The 17,954-nt window shown below is 43.4% G+C and overlaps 1 protein-coding gene across 2 annotated transcripts in view; it reads left to right on the top strand.

Annotated features, from left to right (window-relative positions):
- LOC110508038 (GMP synthase [glutamine-hydrolyzing]) overlaps positions 1 to 2,200 on the top strand; it is a 31,922-nt gene extending 29,722 nt beyond the window's left edge. Inside the window, exons 15-17 of one of the 2 annotated variants that reach the window (XR_005039972.1) lie at positions 608 to 780; positions 874 to 1,040; positions 1,140 to 2,200. Coding sequence is in view for 1 of the 2 variants with exons in the window: in XM_036964881.1 (XP_036820776.1) it covers positions 608 to 780; positions 874 to 975 (275 nt within the window). In the remaining variant the exon portion in view is untranslated. Of the gene's footprint in view, positions 1 to 607; positions 781 to 873 lie in introns of both variants that reach the window. The other variant, XM_036964881.1, reaches the window with a different exon arrangement.
- Positions 2,201 to 17,954: the final 15,754 nt, after the last annotated feature.

Below are 17,954 nucleotides of genomic sequence, written 5' to 3'. Positions count from 1 at the left end.
GACTTTGTTACATACAAGGACACTTTCAAATTATTAACGTATTGGAAACGACTCACTTTTTTTCAAGGTAGTTTTTATGATGTGCACGGTTCAGTAATGCAACGCAAGATGAAATAAAATGACAAAAAGTTATCGAAATGAGAAGGAGGCTACAAAGAGCTACCGACAGGTTGGATGCGGCGCGTGTGGAAAAATACGATTTGGTTTGATAGGCTGCTGTTTTATGGGGTTGGGAAGAGAACACCGCGTGCAGCCTTAATTAGCCTAGCTAGCTATTATATGGGATAATAAATAACATTTTGGCTGCTACATGTTAGCTAGCGTTGCGTTGGCGTCTCGCTCTCCCGCCGTCTGGTCGCTCCCAACACACACACCAGACTGTCTACAGATGCAGCAACAGAGCGTTAGCCTTTCTCCCTCGTGCAGCATTACTCGGGTTTAAACCTTAAGTTTAAACAAAAACGTGTTTCAGATGTCCGATGCATCATGATGCTATTTGAATAGTGAAATAATTTCAACCCCCCATCCCTGTAGAACCAACTTCCCTTCATGAGGTGCTCGTTGCTAACCCTGTCATCCTGACCCCTCTGTACCCTCTTTCTCCCAGGTTACTCTGGGAAGATCAGTCAGATGCCTGTCATCCTGACCCCTCTGCACTTTGACCGTGATTCCTCACAGAGGCAGCCGTCCTGCCGACGCTCTGTGGTGGTAAGAACGTTCATCACCAGCGACTTCATGACCGGGATACCTGCCACGCCCGGAAACCACATCCCCGAGGAGGTATTACGAGTCACCACGAGATGGGGATCAGACATTACTCTCAGTATAAACCACAGTCTCCAGCTCTAACCCTTCTCTCTCTCGCCTCCCCAGGTGGTGCTGAAGATGGTAAATGAGATCAAGAAGATCCCTGGCATCTCCCGGGTGATGTTTGACCTGACCTCCAAACCTCCTGGCACCACAGAGTGGGAGTAGAGCTCATGGAGAGAGGAGATGTGAGCTCCTCTCGTCCTCTTCTCCTCTTTTCTTTCCCTCTCCTAACACCTATCCCCCCCCCCCATCTCACCTCTCCTTTCAGATCACCCCCCCCCCCTCTCTAGAACATTCCCATGGAAAGCAGGCAGTACTGTGACCAGCACACACCTGAAGCCGCTACTCTGCCCCCCCCTCCCCCCCGCTCAGTTTTTGGGAGGTGTGTTTGTATTATTGTTATTATAGATATGATGACTATTCATCCTTATTTTTGGATCAGTTTCTTCATGCGTGACAATGCATTATTTTTTTTCCTTCTTTGGCATAAGTGCTGCTTCCTGTTTTTGGAAACAGCCAGTTGAAATTCAAAGGTTAAGAGAGTGAGAGTTCAGGAAGTGGATTGTGTAAACGGCGTGCCTCAGATTGCAGCGTGAGACCAACGACAGAAGAAAGAGAAAACAACAACATACTTGTATGACATACAGGTTAAAGGAAGAGCAGCAACTTGCCCGTGGCTTTAGTCTTCCATTGCATTTTGGCTTTTATGTTCCACTGCCGATGAGTCTTTTTGTCCCAAGATGATTTTTACTCAACCATTTCCGTTCCAACTGTATACTGTGCAAAGAGACAGACAGGGGCTGCCTGTCTGAAAGTCATTTAGCAGAGAAACTGTGACCAATATCACATTATTATTATTATTTTTTTTTTAAACTTTTTTTTGTTGTTGCCAAATGTAGATTAAGCTGTGGTGAAATTAGATTTTGGTTTTTGTTGACGGTCCACTTAAATGAAAAATGTGATGTTAAACTACCAACAGCGGCCAAACGAAAATATTAGTTGATTTCCAGAGATTGGTAACTGTTTGGGAAGCCCCCAAAATGACGGGGTGTCCTTTTCTGTGCCTGTTTTTTTTTATTTTCTCTTCCCCTTTGTTTGACACGCCCCCTGCCTGGTGAGAACTGTTACTTCATGCTGCAATATATGCTATTTAAGAGAAACAAGATGACAAAAGGACTGAGAATTAATTAAAATGTTACTATAGTCAAAACAACAATTGTTGTGTGAACACCTTTGTCGTTATCGTGATCATGCTGGCACGTGGCACCTCCTACAGTTGTGTAGGAGCAACTTTTGCACATAAAGCCTTGGTGCTTTCCTAACGCGTTTGGGAAGTTCTAGTACTTACAGCTGATGGATTTTAAAACCCAATCACGAAAGCATCCCCCCTTTTTTTTATAGGGCCAAATTGAAAACTGGCAGTGGCCATCGTGACTAGAGGACTCCTGAGTAGGCATTGCCAGTAATCTGGCTCTCAGTTCAATGTTTTCAACACTAATTTACTGAGAGAGTCCTACGTTAGACCAGGACTAACTGTTTTACTGGACCTGAATGTCTTTTTAATTAGGACCCCTGTCTGCCCCACGTCCAGCCTGTAGGTAATGTTTTACTGTGTGATAATACTGATTTTACATGCCTCTGTGTTCGACTTTGTACCCCTCACCTTCAATATTATTTTGTTATGACAGCTGAATACCCAATGCAAAATGAATCTGTTCCTTAACGGTCTTAATTGCAACTTGTCGTTAGCGTCTCTCCCTTTGTGTTGCCTTTAATTGTCTATTTTATGATGCATATGTCTACTTGGAAAACAAAAATCGCTTAATTAATGGATGTTTAATTTTTGTAGTTGGATTTTACTGCAATATTGAAATAAGATTAATTTATGCAATTCTGTGTTTGATATTCTTTTTTTTTGTTTGTTTGGTTTAAAACAGCTCGTTCTTCCTTGGTAACGTGCCTCAAACCAAGTCCCTGCATGCAGTTTCAACTATGAAATGTGTATAATGGAAAACCAAGCTTTAGTAAAGAAGTCTCAGTTGAATCTTCTCACACTCTTTACCAACTAATCAAAATGTCTAGATTTACTCTATATGACCAAAAGTATGTGGACACCTGTTCGTTGAACATCTCATTCCAAAGTCATGGGCATTAATATGGAGATGCCCCCCCCCCCCCCCCTTTTTGCTTCTATAACAGCCCCCACCCTTTCTGGGAAGGCTTTCCACTAGATGTTGGGACATTGCTGTGGGGACTTGCGCCCATTCAGCCACAAGAGCATTAGTGAGGTCGGGCACTGATGTTGGGCGATTAGGCCTGGCTCATAGTCAGCGTTCTAATTCATCCCAAAGGTTTTCAATGGGGTTGAGGTCAGGGCTCTACAGGCCAGTCAAGTTCTTCGACGCCGATCTCAACAAACCATTTCTGTATGACTGTCGCTTTGTGCACGGGGGCATTTTCATACTGAAACAGGAAAGGGCCTTCCCCAACCTGTTGCCACAAAGTTAGAAGCACATAATCGTCTAGAATGTAATTGTAGGCTGTAGCGTTAATATTTCCCTTCACTGGAACTAAAGGGCATAGCCTGAACTATGGAAAAACAGCCCTGACCATTATTCTTCCTCCACCAAACTTTACAGTTGGCACTATGCATTCAGGTAGGTAGCGTTCTTCTGGCATCTGCCAAAACCAGATCCGTCCGTCAGACTGCCAGATGGTGAAATGTGTTTCCACTGCTCCAGAGAACGCAGTTCCACTGCTCCAGAGTCCAATGGCTGCGAGCTTTACAGCACTCCAGCTGACTCTTGGTATTGCGCATTGTGCTCTTGTGTGTGGCTGCTCGGCCATGGAAACCCATTTCATGAAGCTTCCGACAAACAGTTATTGTGCTGACGCTGCTTCCAGAGGCAGTTTGGAAATCGGTAGTGGGTGTTGCAACCGATGTCAGACAATTTTTACACGCTTCGCGCTTCAGCACTCGGTGGTCCCGTTCTGTGAGCTTGTGTGGCCTACCACTTTACAGCTGAGCCATTGTTACTCCTAGAGGTTTCCACATCACAATAACAGCACTTAAGAGTTGACCAGGGCAGATCTTGCAGGGCATAAATTTCATATGACGTTACTACGTTGGGTCACTGAGCTCATCCTCAGGACATTCTACTACAAATATTTTGCTATGGAGATTGCATGGCTGTGTGCTCGATTTTTATACACCTGTCAGCAATGGGTGTTGCTGAAATAGCCGAATCCACTAATTTGGAGTGTCCACATACTTTTGTACAGTGCCTTTGGAAAGTATTCAGATCCCTTGACTTTTTCCTTGTTTTGTTATGTTAGTCTTATTCTAAAATTGATTTAAATAAATACAAATTGTCAGCAGTCTACACACAATATCCCATAATGACAAAGTGAAAACATTTTTATTTTTTTATAAATGTGTACAAATTTATTACAGATAAACTGATACCTTATTTACATAAGTATTCAGATCCTTTGCGATGAGATTCAAAATTGAGCTCCTGTCCATTCTGTTTCCATTGATCATCCTTGATGTTTCTACAATTTGATTTGGAGTCCACCTGTGGTAAATTCAATTGATTTGGAAAGGCACACACCCGTCTATATAATGTCCCACAGTTGACAGTGCATATCAGAGTAAAAACCAAGCCTTGGTGTTGAAGGAATTGTCCGTAGTGCTCTGAGACAGGATTGTGTCATTGTACAGATCTGGGGAAGGGTACCAAAACATTTCTGCAGCATTGAAGGTCCCCAAGAACACACTGTCCTCCATCATTCTTAAATGGAAGAAGTTTGGAACCACCAAGACTCTTCCTAGAGCTGGCCAGACGGCCAAACTGAGCAATCGGGGGATAAGGGCCTTCGTCAGGGAGGTGACCAGGAACCCAAATCGTCACTCTGACAGAGCTGTAGAGTTCCTCTGTAAAGATGGGAGAACCTTCCAGAAGGACAACCATCTTTGCAGCACTCCACCAATCAGGCCTTTATGCTAGAATGGCTAGACAGAAGCCACTCCTCGGTAAAATGCACATGACCGCCCGCTTGGAGTTTGACAAAAGGCATCTAAAGGACTCTCAGACCGCGAGAAACAAGATTATCTGGTCTGATGAAACCAAGATTGAACTCTTTGGCCTGAAAGAAAAGCGTCACGTCTGGAGGAAACCTGGCACCATCCCTACGGTGAAGCATGGTGGTGGCAGCATCATGCTGTGGGGATGTTTTACAGCGGCAGGGACTGGGAGACTAGTCGGGATCGAGGCAAAGATGGACGGAGCAATGTACAGAGAGATCCTTGATGAAAACCTGCTCCAGAGTGCTCAGGACCTCATACTGGGTGTGGCCCAGCCAGATCCCGGACTTGAACCCGATTTGAACATCCTCTGGCGAGACCTGAAAATAGCTGTGCAGCAACGCTCCCCATCCAACCTGACAGACCTTGAGAGGATCTGCAGAGAAGAATGGGAGGAACTCCCCAAATACAGGTGTGCCAAGTTTGTAGCATCATAACCAAGATGGCTCCAGGCTATAATTGCTGCCAAAGGTGCTTCAACAAAGTACTGAGTAAATGGTCTGAATACTTATGTAAATGTGTTATTTCTGTTTTGTTTTTTTCAAATAAAACAGTGAAAGATTAAATTCAAACAACACCTTTTTGTTTTAGTAGAAAACTGGAGAAAAACCTCTGTCCAGTGAAGTCCACAAAGCATATTGCATGTACAGTAACAGACCTACAGCGTGGTCAAGGAGGTTCATGTTTCCGACATTTTCAGACCACTGAACTACTATTGATGTAGAACCACAGAGTTACCACAAGTCGAAAGGAAACAGGAGCTGCCTCCACTATTTCAGCACCATTTCAACATCAAATAACCTCTGATTAGTCTCATACAGTGACGAAAGATACCCCAAAAATGTAGTCCAATCAACGTTAGCTAAATGTGTGTGTGCAAGTAGAAAAACATGTTGACTCACTCTACTTGTAGAGAAACAACTCCTCTCTTTCATATTGATGAAATAGTCTCTCACTCTGTCATACAGTACAGGCTTTTATATTTTGTTGTCCCAGGCTACTTGGCTAAAATGATTACTCGCTAGTCTAACTTCCATTCATGGGCAACGTTAGCTAGTTAACATTAGCCTTCTATATCTAACTACCGTACATATTGACCTTCCATCCTCTCAGGCCGGGGACACAACAAGGTATGAATTAATGATTGGATCAAAAACGCCGTTGTAATCATTGGCCAGTACGGAGAATGAAGTAAAACCACAAGTCCAAATCCCTACCTACATCCATGGCTAATTTAGGAAAGGGACAGTTTTAGCTAGCTAGCCACCAGAGGACAACAACACAACAAATCAAGTTTTTCTGTCAATGACGTATGCACTCATTGGGTGACGGCAAATCCAAGCGGACTTCCCTTGACATGTTTTGTTGTTTGTACGCCAGGACCGTTCAGTTGAGCTCGCGCAGTTTAGCTCAACTCTGTTTGGCAAATGTTGTTTACTTTTTTTTTTGGTCAAGGGAGGCCAGATGCTCGCTGGCTTCCCTTGAATTAAATGCTACAGGCGGCAACAATGTCATACTCGTTTGGACCAGGCAGAATCAGATGGATGGCCTACACCTGCATTGCTTGCTGTTTGTGGTTTTAGGCTGGGTTTCTGTACAGCACTTTATGACACCAGCTGATGTAAGGGCTTTATAAATACATTTGATTGATTGACGTAGAGAGACAGGGGCGCTGTTTCGCTCGCTCGGATGCTTTCTCCTGTGAGACTGTATCACATCCGGCTGTGATTGGGAGTCCCATAGAGCGGCGCACAATTGGACCAGCGTTGGCCGGTGTAGGCCATCATTGTAAATAAGAATTTGCTCTTAACTGACTTGTCTAGTTAAATAAATAAATGTGAATTTAAGGAAAGTTATGAAACACAGAGACAAAATCAATTATTTTATGTTTTTATTTTTGAGTTGCAAACCACCAGAACAAAGAGTCACACACTCCAAACATAAACTCCCAGCAATCTACTGGCTATTCACCAACGTTTCGGCATCACCTACCTTCTTCAGGGTTTATTTTTGGGTTGGTCATTTTTGGGGGGAGGAAGCATTGCTTCCCTTGGTATCCATACATGCCACTGCTCATCACGAGTGACTGTAGAACCTTTTTACAGTGCCTTGGGGTTGGAGAGGTCATGAGAGTTCAATTTCCATTGACTCTTCAGTCTACATCCTTATAGTCTACTCGCCAGCTGGTTAGGATAGTAGATGTGATAGTCTAGACTTACAGAGAGGCCTGACACACCATGCAGCTCTCTAGGACCCAGGTTGGAGACTATTGGTTATGACGATACATTTTCAGAACAAAAAATATGCCCTGTTTATGTAAGCCTATTTCATGAAATATGGATTGTAATGGTGTACGTTTCATTACAATAAATTATACATTTGGGTTAAATTACTGTCAGGAGTCAACACGTGAAGCCACCTGTTTGTGCAAACCGAGCACCGCCAGCGATCCTATCCCATGGGCGTCTCCACTGCGGGGGTTCAGGTGTTTCTCTCCTCTCCCGGATGATTGAAAGACAAGTGTCGACAAGCTCAGACTCACAACAGCGAAAGACCCAGAGGATGCTTCGGAATAAACAATTACAGTATCCGATGTTGATTATTGAGCAATGGACCAATGTCCCATGAGCGCTCATCCGCGTCGCCACATGCTATTGCCAATTAAATCGTAACCTTGAGGCGCTTTGTGCTATGTCATTAACACGAATACACACCGACATTCACATGCCAGGGAATTTACTGCTTCTGACTAATTTACTATGTATTTTTGATTTGCCAGTTCATTGCGCATTGCACTTCACACAACGTTATTTACTATTCTACTGCCATTGTCTCCTTAATTTAAAACTATAATTTTGATTACAAGCTCTAAAATTCAAAACCCTATAGGCTATTTTAAAGTAATGCAATGCGCACAAAATATATTAAAACCCTACATATAGCCTGTACTCTGCTCAATTCTTAATTTTGTTTTAATTTGTATAGTAAAAATAATAACTATGTCCATTTATTTCATTTACCATAGTCAATCATTTCCATAATCTATAAACCTTTACGGTCCTGTTTATCTCACGTCTCTGTGAGGAGGCTGTTTTGTGAGGTTGTTTTGTGCGACATGGCTCATTTCATCCCCTGAGATTTGGCAACGGTACCTGTTGTGGATGCTGTTCCTTCAGAGTCTATCACTGGGAACACTTTATACCACACATTCACATCATGATGTTACTGGATTCAATTGAAAAAAAAAACGGTTACTCTGTAGATTGTGCTTTTCTCCACTTTTACGCGTCCATCTCGGCGAGTCCAACTGTAAACGGAAGGCCAAGTATAACCTGAGCGGGTACAAGAACATGGAGAAGAAAACGGTTGTTGTGGGAGGGATGTTTCCCGTTCACCACCGCATCGCCTCAGCAGATACCAACACCTGCCTGGTGCCGGTATCCCTGGGATGCGAGGGGTGAGTAAATTTAATGTCATGGGATGCAATTATTACTCGGGAGTTTAAGGCAGTGAAACTAGAGAAATGGAGAGAATGAAGTTGTCAATGTGGGATTTCTTTAATTTTATTATAATAAATGAGCCCTATTGTGTTTTCAAAAATTATTTGAATACAATTTAGAAACAGAACATTATAGAATTGCTTCTCTACTGAGTCGCCTCCTTCTGTCAAGGTCCTGCTCCCTCATCCAATCTGTGACTCAACAATCACCCATCCCTTCAGCGCCTTGGACCTGTCCTCTTATATTAGCCAATAAACTAAGCGATGATGATGATTTGATCTTTGTCGCCCTCAAGTGGCAGTTTAATGCAATGTTATGCATTGCAGTTACTACTCGAGATTACTTAAAAGTAATGTCAGGATTTTACATCATCATCACTTCTCATCCAGGTTTGACGATGCTCTTCGCCATTGATGAGATCAACAAGCAGACAGACCTCCTCCCTGATACAGACCTGGGCTATGTCATCTATGACTCCTGCGTCACCATCTCCAAGGCTGTGGAGGACAAGGCCGTGCCCAACTAACGCTGTGGGCGCTCTGGTGGGGGTTGGGGGGGTTAGACCTGTCCAGACTCCGCATATGGGGACTCTACTATTTCCACCAGGTATCATCTACATATCCTCATTAATACATGTACTATCCTCTTCACTACAGCTCCTATATCTACCCACCTAGGTGCAGTGTGGCCTAATCTAGTGGGCTTTTTTCCTTTCCCTCCCCTCTCCTCTCCTCTTCACTACAGCTCCTATATCTACCTACCTACGTGCAGTGTGGCCTAATCTAGTGGGCTTTTTCCTCTCCCTCCCCACTACAGCTCCTATATCTACCTACCTAGGTGCAGTGTGGCCTAATCTAGTGGGCTTTTTCCTCTCTCTGTCCTCTGCTCTCTCTCCTCCCCCTCTCCTTTGCTCTCTCTCCTCCCCCTCTCCTCTGCTCTCTCTCCTCCCCCTCTCCTCTGCTCTCTCTCCTCCCCCTCTCCTCCCCCTCTCCTCTGCTCTCTCTCCTCCCCCTCTCCTCCCCCTCTCCTCTGCTCTCTCTCCTCCCCCTCTCCTCTGCTCTCTTCCCCCTCTCCTTTGCTCTCTTCCCTCTGTCCTTGTCTCTAGGCGAGTTCCTCGTTGTCCTGCTCTGTGTTGGAAAGTAAGTTTCAGTTCCCCACCCTTTGATGACAAATCCTAACGCCGTCTACCAGTCAATGACCTGCCTGGTGCTGCACTTCAGCAGGACCTGGGTGGGAACCATAAGCAAGTTAACAGTTTGCGTGTACCATAAGCAGGTTAATAAAATGTTGGAACCTCCTGTGCAGGTGAGCTCTCCAGAGGACATCCAGTGTATTGTGGAGTCGTTGTGATGTTCTCCTCTGAAGTGGACCTGCGCCCTGTGATCCAGGAGCTGGTCCAACACAATGTCACCAACCGCACCTGGATAGCCAGCGAGGTCTGGGTCACCTCCGCACTTAACCAGCCTGGGGTGAGGGGTCAACTAGGGGTTAGGGTTCAACCTGGGGTTCACAGGTACCATAGAATTAGTCAGCAGAGTGACCGTTTTATATTCAAAGCAGTGTTCCCTGATTTGTTGGGTGTTGTTAGTGTGATGATGTGGGGTTTTCTGTGTCCAGGTGAGTTCAGTGCTGGGTCGGCCTCCAGCGTCACCTGCTAAACACAAACCCTACGATGATATGCTCACTGAGGAATTCTGGGAAATGGCCTTCAACTGCACACTGGACTATGGCCAGGCTCTGAGGCTGGCGAAAGAAATGGCCAGGGCAATATTAGGACAACACAACCCTTTCCAGGGTAGCATTGGGACAACACAACCCTTTCCAGGGTAGCATTGGGACAACACAACCCTTTCAAGGGCAGCATTGGGACAACACAACCCTTTCAAGGGCAGCATTGGGACAACACAACCCTTTCAAGGGTAGCATTGGGACAACACAACCCTTTCAAGGGCAGCATTGGGACAACACAACCCTTTCAAGGGCAGCATTGGGACAACACAACCCTTTCAAGGGCAGCATTGGGACAACACAACCCTTTCAAGGGCAGCATTGGGACAACACAACCCTTTCAAGGGCAGCATTGGGACAACACAACCCTTTCAAGGGTAGCATTGGGACAACACAACCCTTTCAAGGGCAGCATTGGGACAACACAACCCTTTCCAGGGTAGCATTGGGACAACACAACCCTTTCAAGGGCAGCATTGGGACAACACAACCCTTTCAAGGGTAGCATTGGGACAACACAACCCTTTCAAGGGCAGCATTGGGACAACACAACCCTTTCAAGGGCAGCATTGGGACAACACAACCCTTTCAAGGGCAGCATTGGGACAACACAACCCTTTCCAGGGTAGCATTGGGACAACACAACCAATTCCAGGGTAGCATTGGGACAACACAACCCTTTCAAGGGCAGCATTGGGACAACACAACCCTTTCAAGGGCAGTCAGAGGGGAACCTGAAGGGCTGTATTGGGACAGACTTCCCTGGAGAATCTTTATGATACCTAATCTGACGTGACCCTGCTACACCTCACATACAGGTAGATATGATGATACCTACTCTGACGTCACCCTGCTACACCTCACATACAGGTAGATATGATGATACCTACTCTGACGTGACCCAGCTACACCTCACATACAGGTAGATATGATGATACCTACTCTGACCCAGCTACACCTCACATACAGGTAGATATGATGATACCTACTCTGACATGACCCAGCTACACCTCACATACAGGTAGATATAGTGATTCTGATATCATGCATAGCAGTGTGTAAAAGGCTGTGTCTACTGTGGCCCATGCCATGCATAACAAGGAGATCTCCGAGCCTTGCCAGGGGCCCTTCAACAACAGCTGTGCTGATGTCACCAGCATTGAGCCCTGACAGGTGTGCGTGTGTGTGTGTGTGTGTGTGTGTGTGTGTGTGTGTGTGTGTGTGTGTGTGTGTGCGTATGCGTGCTCATCTCAGTTGTAACTGCTGTATGTTTTAGTATTGTCCATCTTCTCCTTTCTCCTCTAGTTGATGTACTACCTGAGGAACGTGTAGTTTGACATCTCCCACACCAAAGAATCTTTATTCTTCCAGAACGGATACTATGACATCATTAACTTGCAAGTGAATGGTGACGGCAAGATCTCCTACTTGACAATTGGCCAGTTCAACAGCACAGCAGCCCCAGAGGCCATGATGACCATCAACAAGGCATCCAGTGTGAGATACTGAGGATACAGACAGGGATGTGTGTGTACCCTGTCTGTCTGACAATCTCCCTCCCTCCCTCCCTGTCTGTCTGACAATCTCCCTCCCTCCCTCCCTGTCTGTCTGACAGTCTCCCTCCCTCCCTGTCTGTCTGACAGTCTCCCTCCCTCCCTGCGTCTGTCTGACAGTCTCCCTCCCTCCCTGCGTCTGTCTGACAGCATCCCTCCCTCCCTGCGTCTGTCTGACAGCCTCCCTCCCTGTCTGTCTGTCTGACAGCCTCCCTCCCTGTCTGTCTGTCTGTCTGACAGCCTCCCTCCCTCCCTGTCTGTCTGTCTGACAGCCTCCCTCCCTGTCTGTCTGTCTGTCTGACAGCCTCCCTCCCTGTCTGTCTGTCTGTCTGACAGCCTCCCTCCCTGTCTGTCTGTCTGTCTGACAGCCTCCCTCCCTCCGTCTGTCTGTCTGACAGCCTCCCTCCCTCCCTGTCTGTCTGTCTGACAGCCTCCCTCCCTCCCTGTCTGTCTGTCTGTCTGACAGCCTCCCTCCCTCCCTGTCTGTCTGTGTCTGTCTGTCTGTCAGTCTCCCTCCCTCTCCTGTCTGTCTGTGTCTGTCTGTCTGTCAGTCTCCCTCCCTCTCCTGTCTGTCTGTCTGTCAGTCTCCCTCCCTCTCCTGTCTGTCTGTCTGTCTGACAGTCTCCCTCCCTCCCTGTGTCTGTAGCCCTGTGTAGGCTACAGTTGGCAATCAGGTGGCAATCAATGATTTTCTGCACACAGGATGACATATGGGACGCTGTGTTGCAGCCACCATGCCTCCATCTTGTCACTCCCCCACCAAAATATTGCATTTATGTCAATGTCGACATTAGTTTTAGCCATGTTTATTCTATTACAGACACCTTAAGGCATACTTGTAAATGTATATTATGTGTAAAACAAAATGAAGTATACTTTTGAGATGAATGTTACTGTCCCCATTAAAACAAAAAATACATAAATACATGCAATTGTCCTTGAAACGCTGTAGAATTCCATTTATTCCTATGGAGGACTGCTCCTACTGGGGAGAGCCAATAGAGTACCACAGTATGAGTCATAATACCCATAAAACCTAGCGGTCAGAGAGATTTACACCGTCAAAACGTCACGCCAGGGTAAGCCTACACAAAACACAGCCCTTATTTTAAGTGTTTATAAAAATCCACCATGGGAAAAATATATGGCGGAAAAAACGATTGGAACCATTTCGCTGCTAGGTTTTATGGGTATTATAACTCATACTCTGGGGCTCTATATGGCCAACCATGACTTCAGTCTCTCAATGGCCAATACATAGCATCAGAAATCATACCCACAGGAATGAAAAAATAATATATCTCTCTGTGCCTTCTGAAAGTTCAGACCTCTTGACATTTTGTTACGTTTGCCTTATTCTAAAATAGATTAAATTCATTTGATTTTTTTTTGTTACACAATGACAAAGCAAAAACAGGTTTAGACATTGTTGCAAATGTATTAAAAAGAAAACACTAAGACCTTTATATACATAAATATTCATTCTTTGCCTTTTTACTGAAAGTTCATATTTTTCATTAAATGGCAAAAGTAGTGCACTGGACCTTTACTAGTCCTGTATTACTAGTCCTGTATTACTAGTCCTGTATTACTAGTCCTGTATTACTAGTCCTGTATTACTAGTCCTGTATTAGTAGTCCTGTATTAACAGACCTTTACTAGTCCTGTATTACTAGTCCTGTATTAACAGACCTTTACTAGTCCTGTATTACTAGTCCTGTATTACTAGTCCTGTATTACTAGTCCTGTATTACTAGTCCTGTATTAACAGACCTGTATTCCTAGTCCTGTATTAACAGACCTTTACTAGTCCTGTATTACTAGTCCTGTATTAACAGACCTGTATTACTAGTCCTGTATTAACAGACCTGTATTAACAGGCCTGTATTACTAGTCCTGTATTACTAGTCCTGTATTACTAGCCCTGTATTACTAGTCCTGTATTACTAGCCCTGTATTACTAGTCCTGTATTACTAGTCCTGTATTAACAGACCTTTACTAGTCCTGTATTACTAGTCCTGTATTACTAGTCCTGTATTACTAGTCCTGTATTACTAGTCCTGTATTACTAGTCCTGTATTAACAGACCTGTATTCCTAGTCCTGTATTAACAGACCTTTACTAGTCCTGTATTAACAGACCTTTACTAGTCCTGTATTACTAGTCCTGTATTAACAGACCTGTATTACTAGTCCTGTATTAACAGACCTGTATTAACAGGCCTGTATTACTAGTCCTGTATTAACAGACCTTTACTAGTCCTGTATTACTAGTCCTGTATTAACAGACCTGTATTACTAGTCCTGTATTAACAGACCTGTATTACTAGTCCTGTGTTAACAGACCTGTATTAACAGACCTGTATTACTAGTCCTGTATTAACAGACCTGTATTAACAGACCCGTATTCCTAGTCCTGTATTAACAGACCTGTATTCCTAGTCCTGTATTAACAGACCTGTATTCCTAGTCCTGTATTAACAGACCTGTATTCTTAGTCCTGTATTAACAGACCTGTATTCCTAGTCCTGTATTAACAGACCTGTATTCTTAGTCCTGTATTAACAGACCTGTATTCCTAGTCCTATATTAACAGACCTGTATTCCTAGTCCTATATTAACAGACCTGTATTCCTAGTCCTATATTAACAGACCTGTATTCCTAGTCCTATATTAACAGACCTGTATTCCTAGTCCTATATTAACAGACCTGTATTACTAGTCCTATATTAACAGACCTGTATTCCTAGTCCTATATTAACAGACCTGTATTCCTAGTCCTATATTAACAGACCTGTATTCCTAGTCCTATATTAACAGACCTGTATTCCTAGTCCTATATTAACAGACCTGTATTCCTAGTCCTATATTAACAGACCTGTATTCCTAGTCCTATATTAACAGACCTGTATTCCTAGTCCTGTATTAACAGACCTGTATTCCTAGTCCTGTATTAACAGACCTGTATTCCTAGTCCTGTATTAACAGACCTGTATTCCTAGTCCTGTATTAACAGACCTGTATTCCTAGTCCTGTATTAACAGACCTGTATTCCTAGTCCTGTATTAACAGACCTGTATTAACAGACCTGTATTCCTAGTCCTGTATTAACAGACCTGTATTACTAGTCCTGTATTACTAGACCTGTATTCCTAGTCCTGTATTACTAGACCTGTATTCCTAGTCCTGTATTAACAGACCTGTATTCCTAGTCCTGTATTAACAGACCTGTATTCCTAGACCTGTATTAACAGACCTGTATTCCTAGTCCTGTATTAACAGACCTGTATTCCTAGTCCTGTATTAACAGACCTGTATTCCTAGTCCTGTATTAACAGACCTGTATTCCTAGTCCTGTATTCCTAGTCCTGTATTCCTAGTCCTGTATTAACAGACCTGTATTCCTAGTCCTGTATTAACAGACCTGTATTCCTAGTCCTGTATTAACAGACCTGTATTACTAGTCCTGTATTAACATACCTGTATTCCTAGTCCTGTATTAACAGACCTGTATTACTAGACCTGTATTCCTAGTCCTGTATTAACAGACCTGTATTCCTAGTCCTGTATTAAGACCTGTATTCCTAGTCCTGTATTAACAGACCTGTATTCCTTGTCCTGTATTAACAGACCTGTATTCCTTGTCCTGTATTAACAGACCTGTATTCCTATTCCTGTATTCCTAGTCCTGTATTAACATACCTGTATTCCTAGTCCTGTATTAACATACCTGTATTCCTAGTCCTGTATTAACAGACCTGTATTACTAGTCCTGTATTAACAGACCTGTATTACTAGTCCTGTATCAACAGACTTGTATTGCTAGTCCTGTATTAGCAGACCAATATAGCAGTGTGTTGTGCGGGCAACAACAACTAAAAATCTGAGGGGACATTCTGCCCATAGACTTGCCAAGAGAGGGTGGAGCTCCTCAAGGTTGTTTGTGTCTAGCATGTCTTCAACATATGGAACCAGAACATAATTGAGCAGACTTCAGTCCTGGGTTAGTGCAAGTGAACAGCAAAGCTGTTTTTTATTTAAACAACCTCCCCCCCCCGTGACTTGTATGTACTGACATGTAACAGAGACATGTTTTTTTTTAAAATGTAAATTCTCTTCATGTGTCGGACCCCAGTAAGACTAGCTGTCATTGGCTAATGGAGGATCCTAATAAATCAGGACTAGTCCCAGTTTTTCCATCTAGACTACACTTTGAGCCAATCATATTTTAAAGGGGCCGTCAGTCACAACATCCATTTGAGCCAATCATATTTTAAAGGGGCCATCCGTCACAACATCCATTTGAGCCAATCATATTTTAAAGGGGCAATCCGTCACAACATCCATTTGAGCCAATCATATTTTAAAGGGGCAATCCGTCACAACATCCATTTGAGCCAATCATATTTTAAAGGGGCCATCCGTCAAAACATTCATTTTACTTACACACCCATTGAGTCTTGAAGAATGACTTATAGTCTTAGTACAACTATCATACCCTGGCAGAACCCAGAATATAATCAAAAGTAAAACACGTACACCAACAGTTAAAACTATAATTTATATATCATGATCCACCCTACGTATGAATAAGTGGTTCCTTTCGCCCTCAGCTTTATACCGAATCAGGTGTGGAGGACACGGTTTCTGCTGCTGATTGCAACTAATGGCCACTGAACAATGTATTACAACTCAGAGCCAGAGGACCAATGGGAAAACAAAGGTCATAATGTAGAGAAAATGTAATGATTGTTATAGCACAGTAAAATAAAGATGCTGAAGACATTGGTTTTAGTAATCATTTCCAGCAATAGCAAACATCAATGCAGGTTGTGTAAAGCTTTTGTTGTAGGGCAGAACACCCAATTAGTTCCTAACAGGTCAACAGGCAAAGTTTAAACTGAGAATCCTGTAAATAAACATTGAGTTACAAGTTGTAAAAAAAGATGTTTAACAATCGTTGTTACAATAGTCAGAGACAAAATGTGACACTTAAGATAAAACTGGTCTCCTGATTTGAAGCCAGTAAAGCAAATGTAGCAAGCTAGCAGAAACATGCTAAACAAGTTAAAGTGAGCCAATAAATTTAGCAACCTCCCACATACACATGTAGAATTAATAAAAATAGAGCTAGCTGTCAAACACACAAGTTATTTAACATTTGCGTCATAGAAATGTCAGGTTGAATAGCTATAGGAACTTAAAAGGGACGGACAGTTTTGCTAAGCTAAATCATAACACACAGGGACAGTTTTGCTAAGCTAAATCATCACACAGGGACAGTTTGCTTCAAATCAGGAGAAAAGTTACATCTTAGAAACACATTTATCTGACAAACAATGACCACCACATTACAACTTTTAACCCAATTATATTTCAAGAGTCTCAATTCAAACATCTGCCATGTTTAAAAAAGTGCGCATCATAAACTGTTCTATCACAAACCAGGTTCTACCGTTAGAATCAAAAAGGTAAGTAGACTTTCAATCTGCACGCATTTAAGACATGTGACATATGGGGAAGTGTAGGAATGGCGTGATGGAGGTTAGAGTTGAAGTTAAAATACATTAAGGCAAATAGGAACGTTAGGGTAACAAGGATACAGTGTTGGGAAGTAGTGGAATGCAACTAATACCTTAAAATGGTCAGTGATTTTTAGTTGAACTGAAATCATAATCAAGGAACTGTTTCCCCAGTAGTTGATTACTTTGCCATGTAGCCAACTACTAGGACACCTAAACATTAAACATGTTTAGTAGACTAAAGTAGACATTAACATGTCACCCTAAAATAATCTGTTCTCACAAGTTGTGATATGACACTTCAGATTTACACCCCCCCCCCCCACCCCACCCCACCCCCCACACACACACACACACACACAGTAGTTTGGATGTAGAGAACTACTTTTTCAAAGTAACTAAGTCAGTTTAACTTCTTCCAGTGAAGTAATTGGTAATCTTGGTGAACTATTTGCCAACACCGCAAGGATGTGGTGGTCTGGAAGGGAGACACAAGGGAAACATTAGGAACATGTAAAAGTTACAGACATGAAAGTAGTGCCAGGTGAGTAACTACAAATTAAGGAGAACAAAGCATAAAGAGGGGCCAACTGAGGACATGGGTAGCATATGGTAGGCACTTACTTCCCGGTAGGATGTAGCCTCTCAAAGGCATCACCAATCAAAACTATACTAACGTATAGGAAGGATCATACTGCTTATAAAGGGACCTGAAAGGAAAGTTGATTAGTGAGTGGGAACAGGTGTGGAGGGA

The sequence above is a fragment of the Oncorhynchus mykiss genome, chromosome 27 (genome assembly GCF_013265735.2).
Source record: "Oncorhynchus mykiss isolate Arlee chromosome 27, USDA_OmykA_1.1, whole genome shotgun sequence".
Classification (NCBI taxonomy): domain Eukaryota; kingdom Metazoa; phylum Chordata; class Actinopteri; order Salmoniformes; family Salmonidae; genus Oncorhynchus; species Oncorhynchus mykiss.
This window is presented reverse-complemented; position numbering and strand designations above follow the sequence as displayed.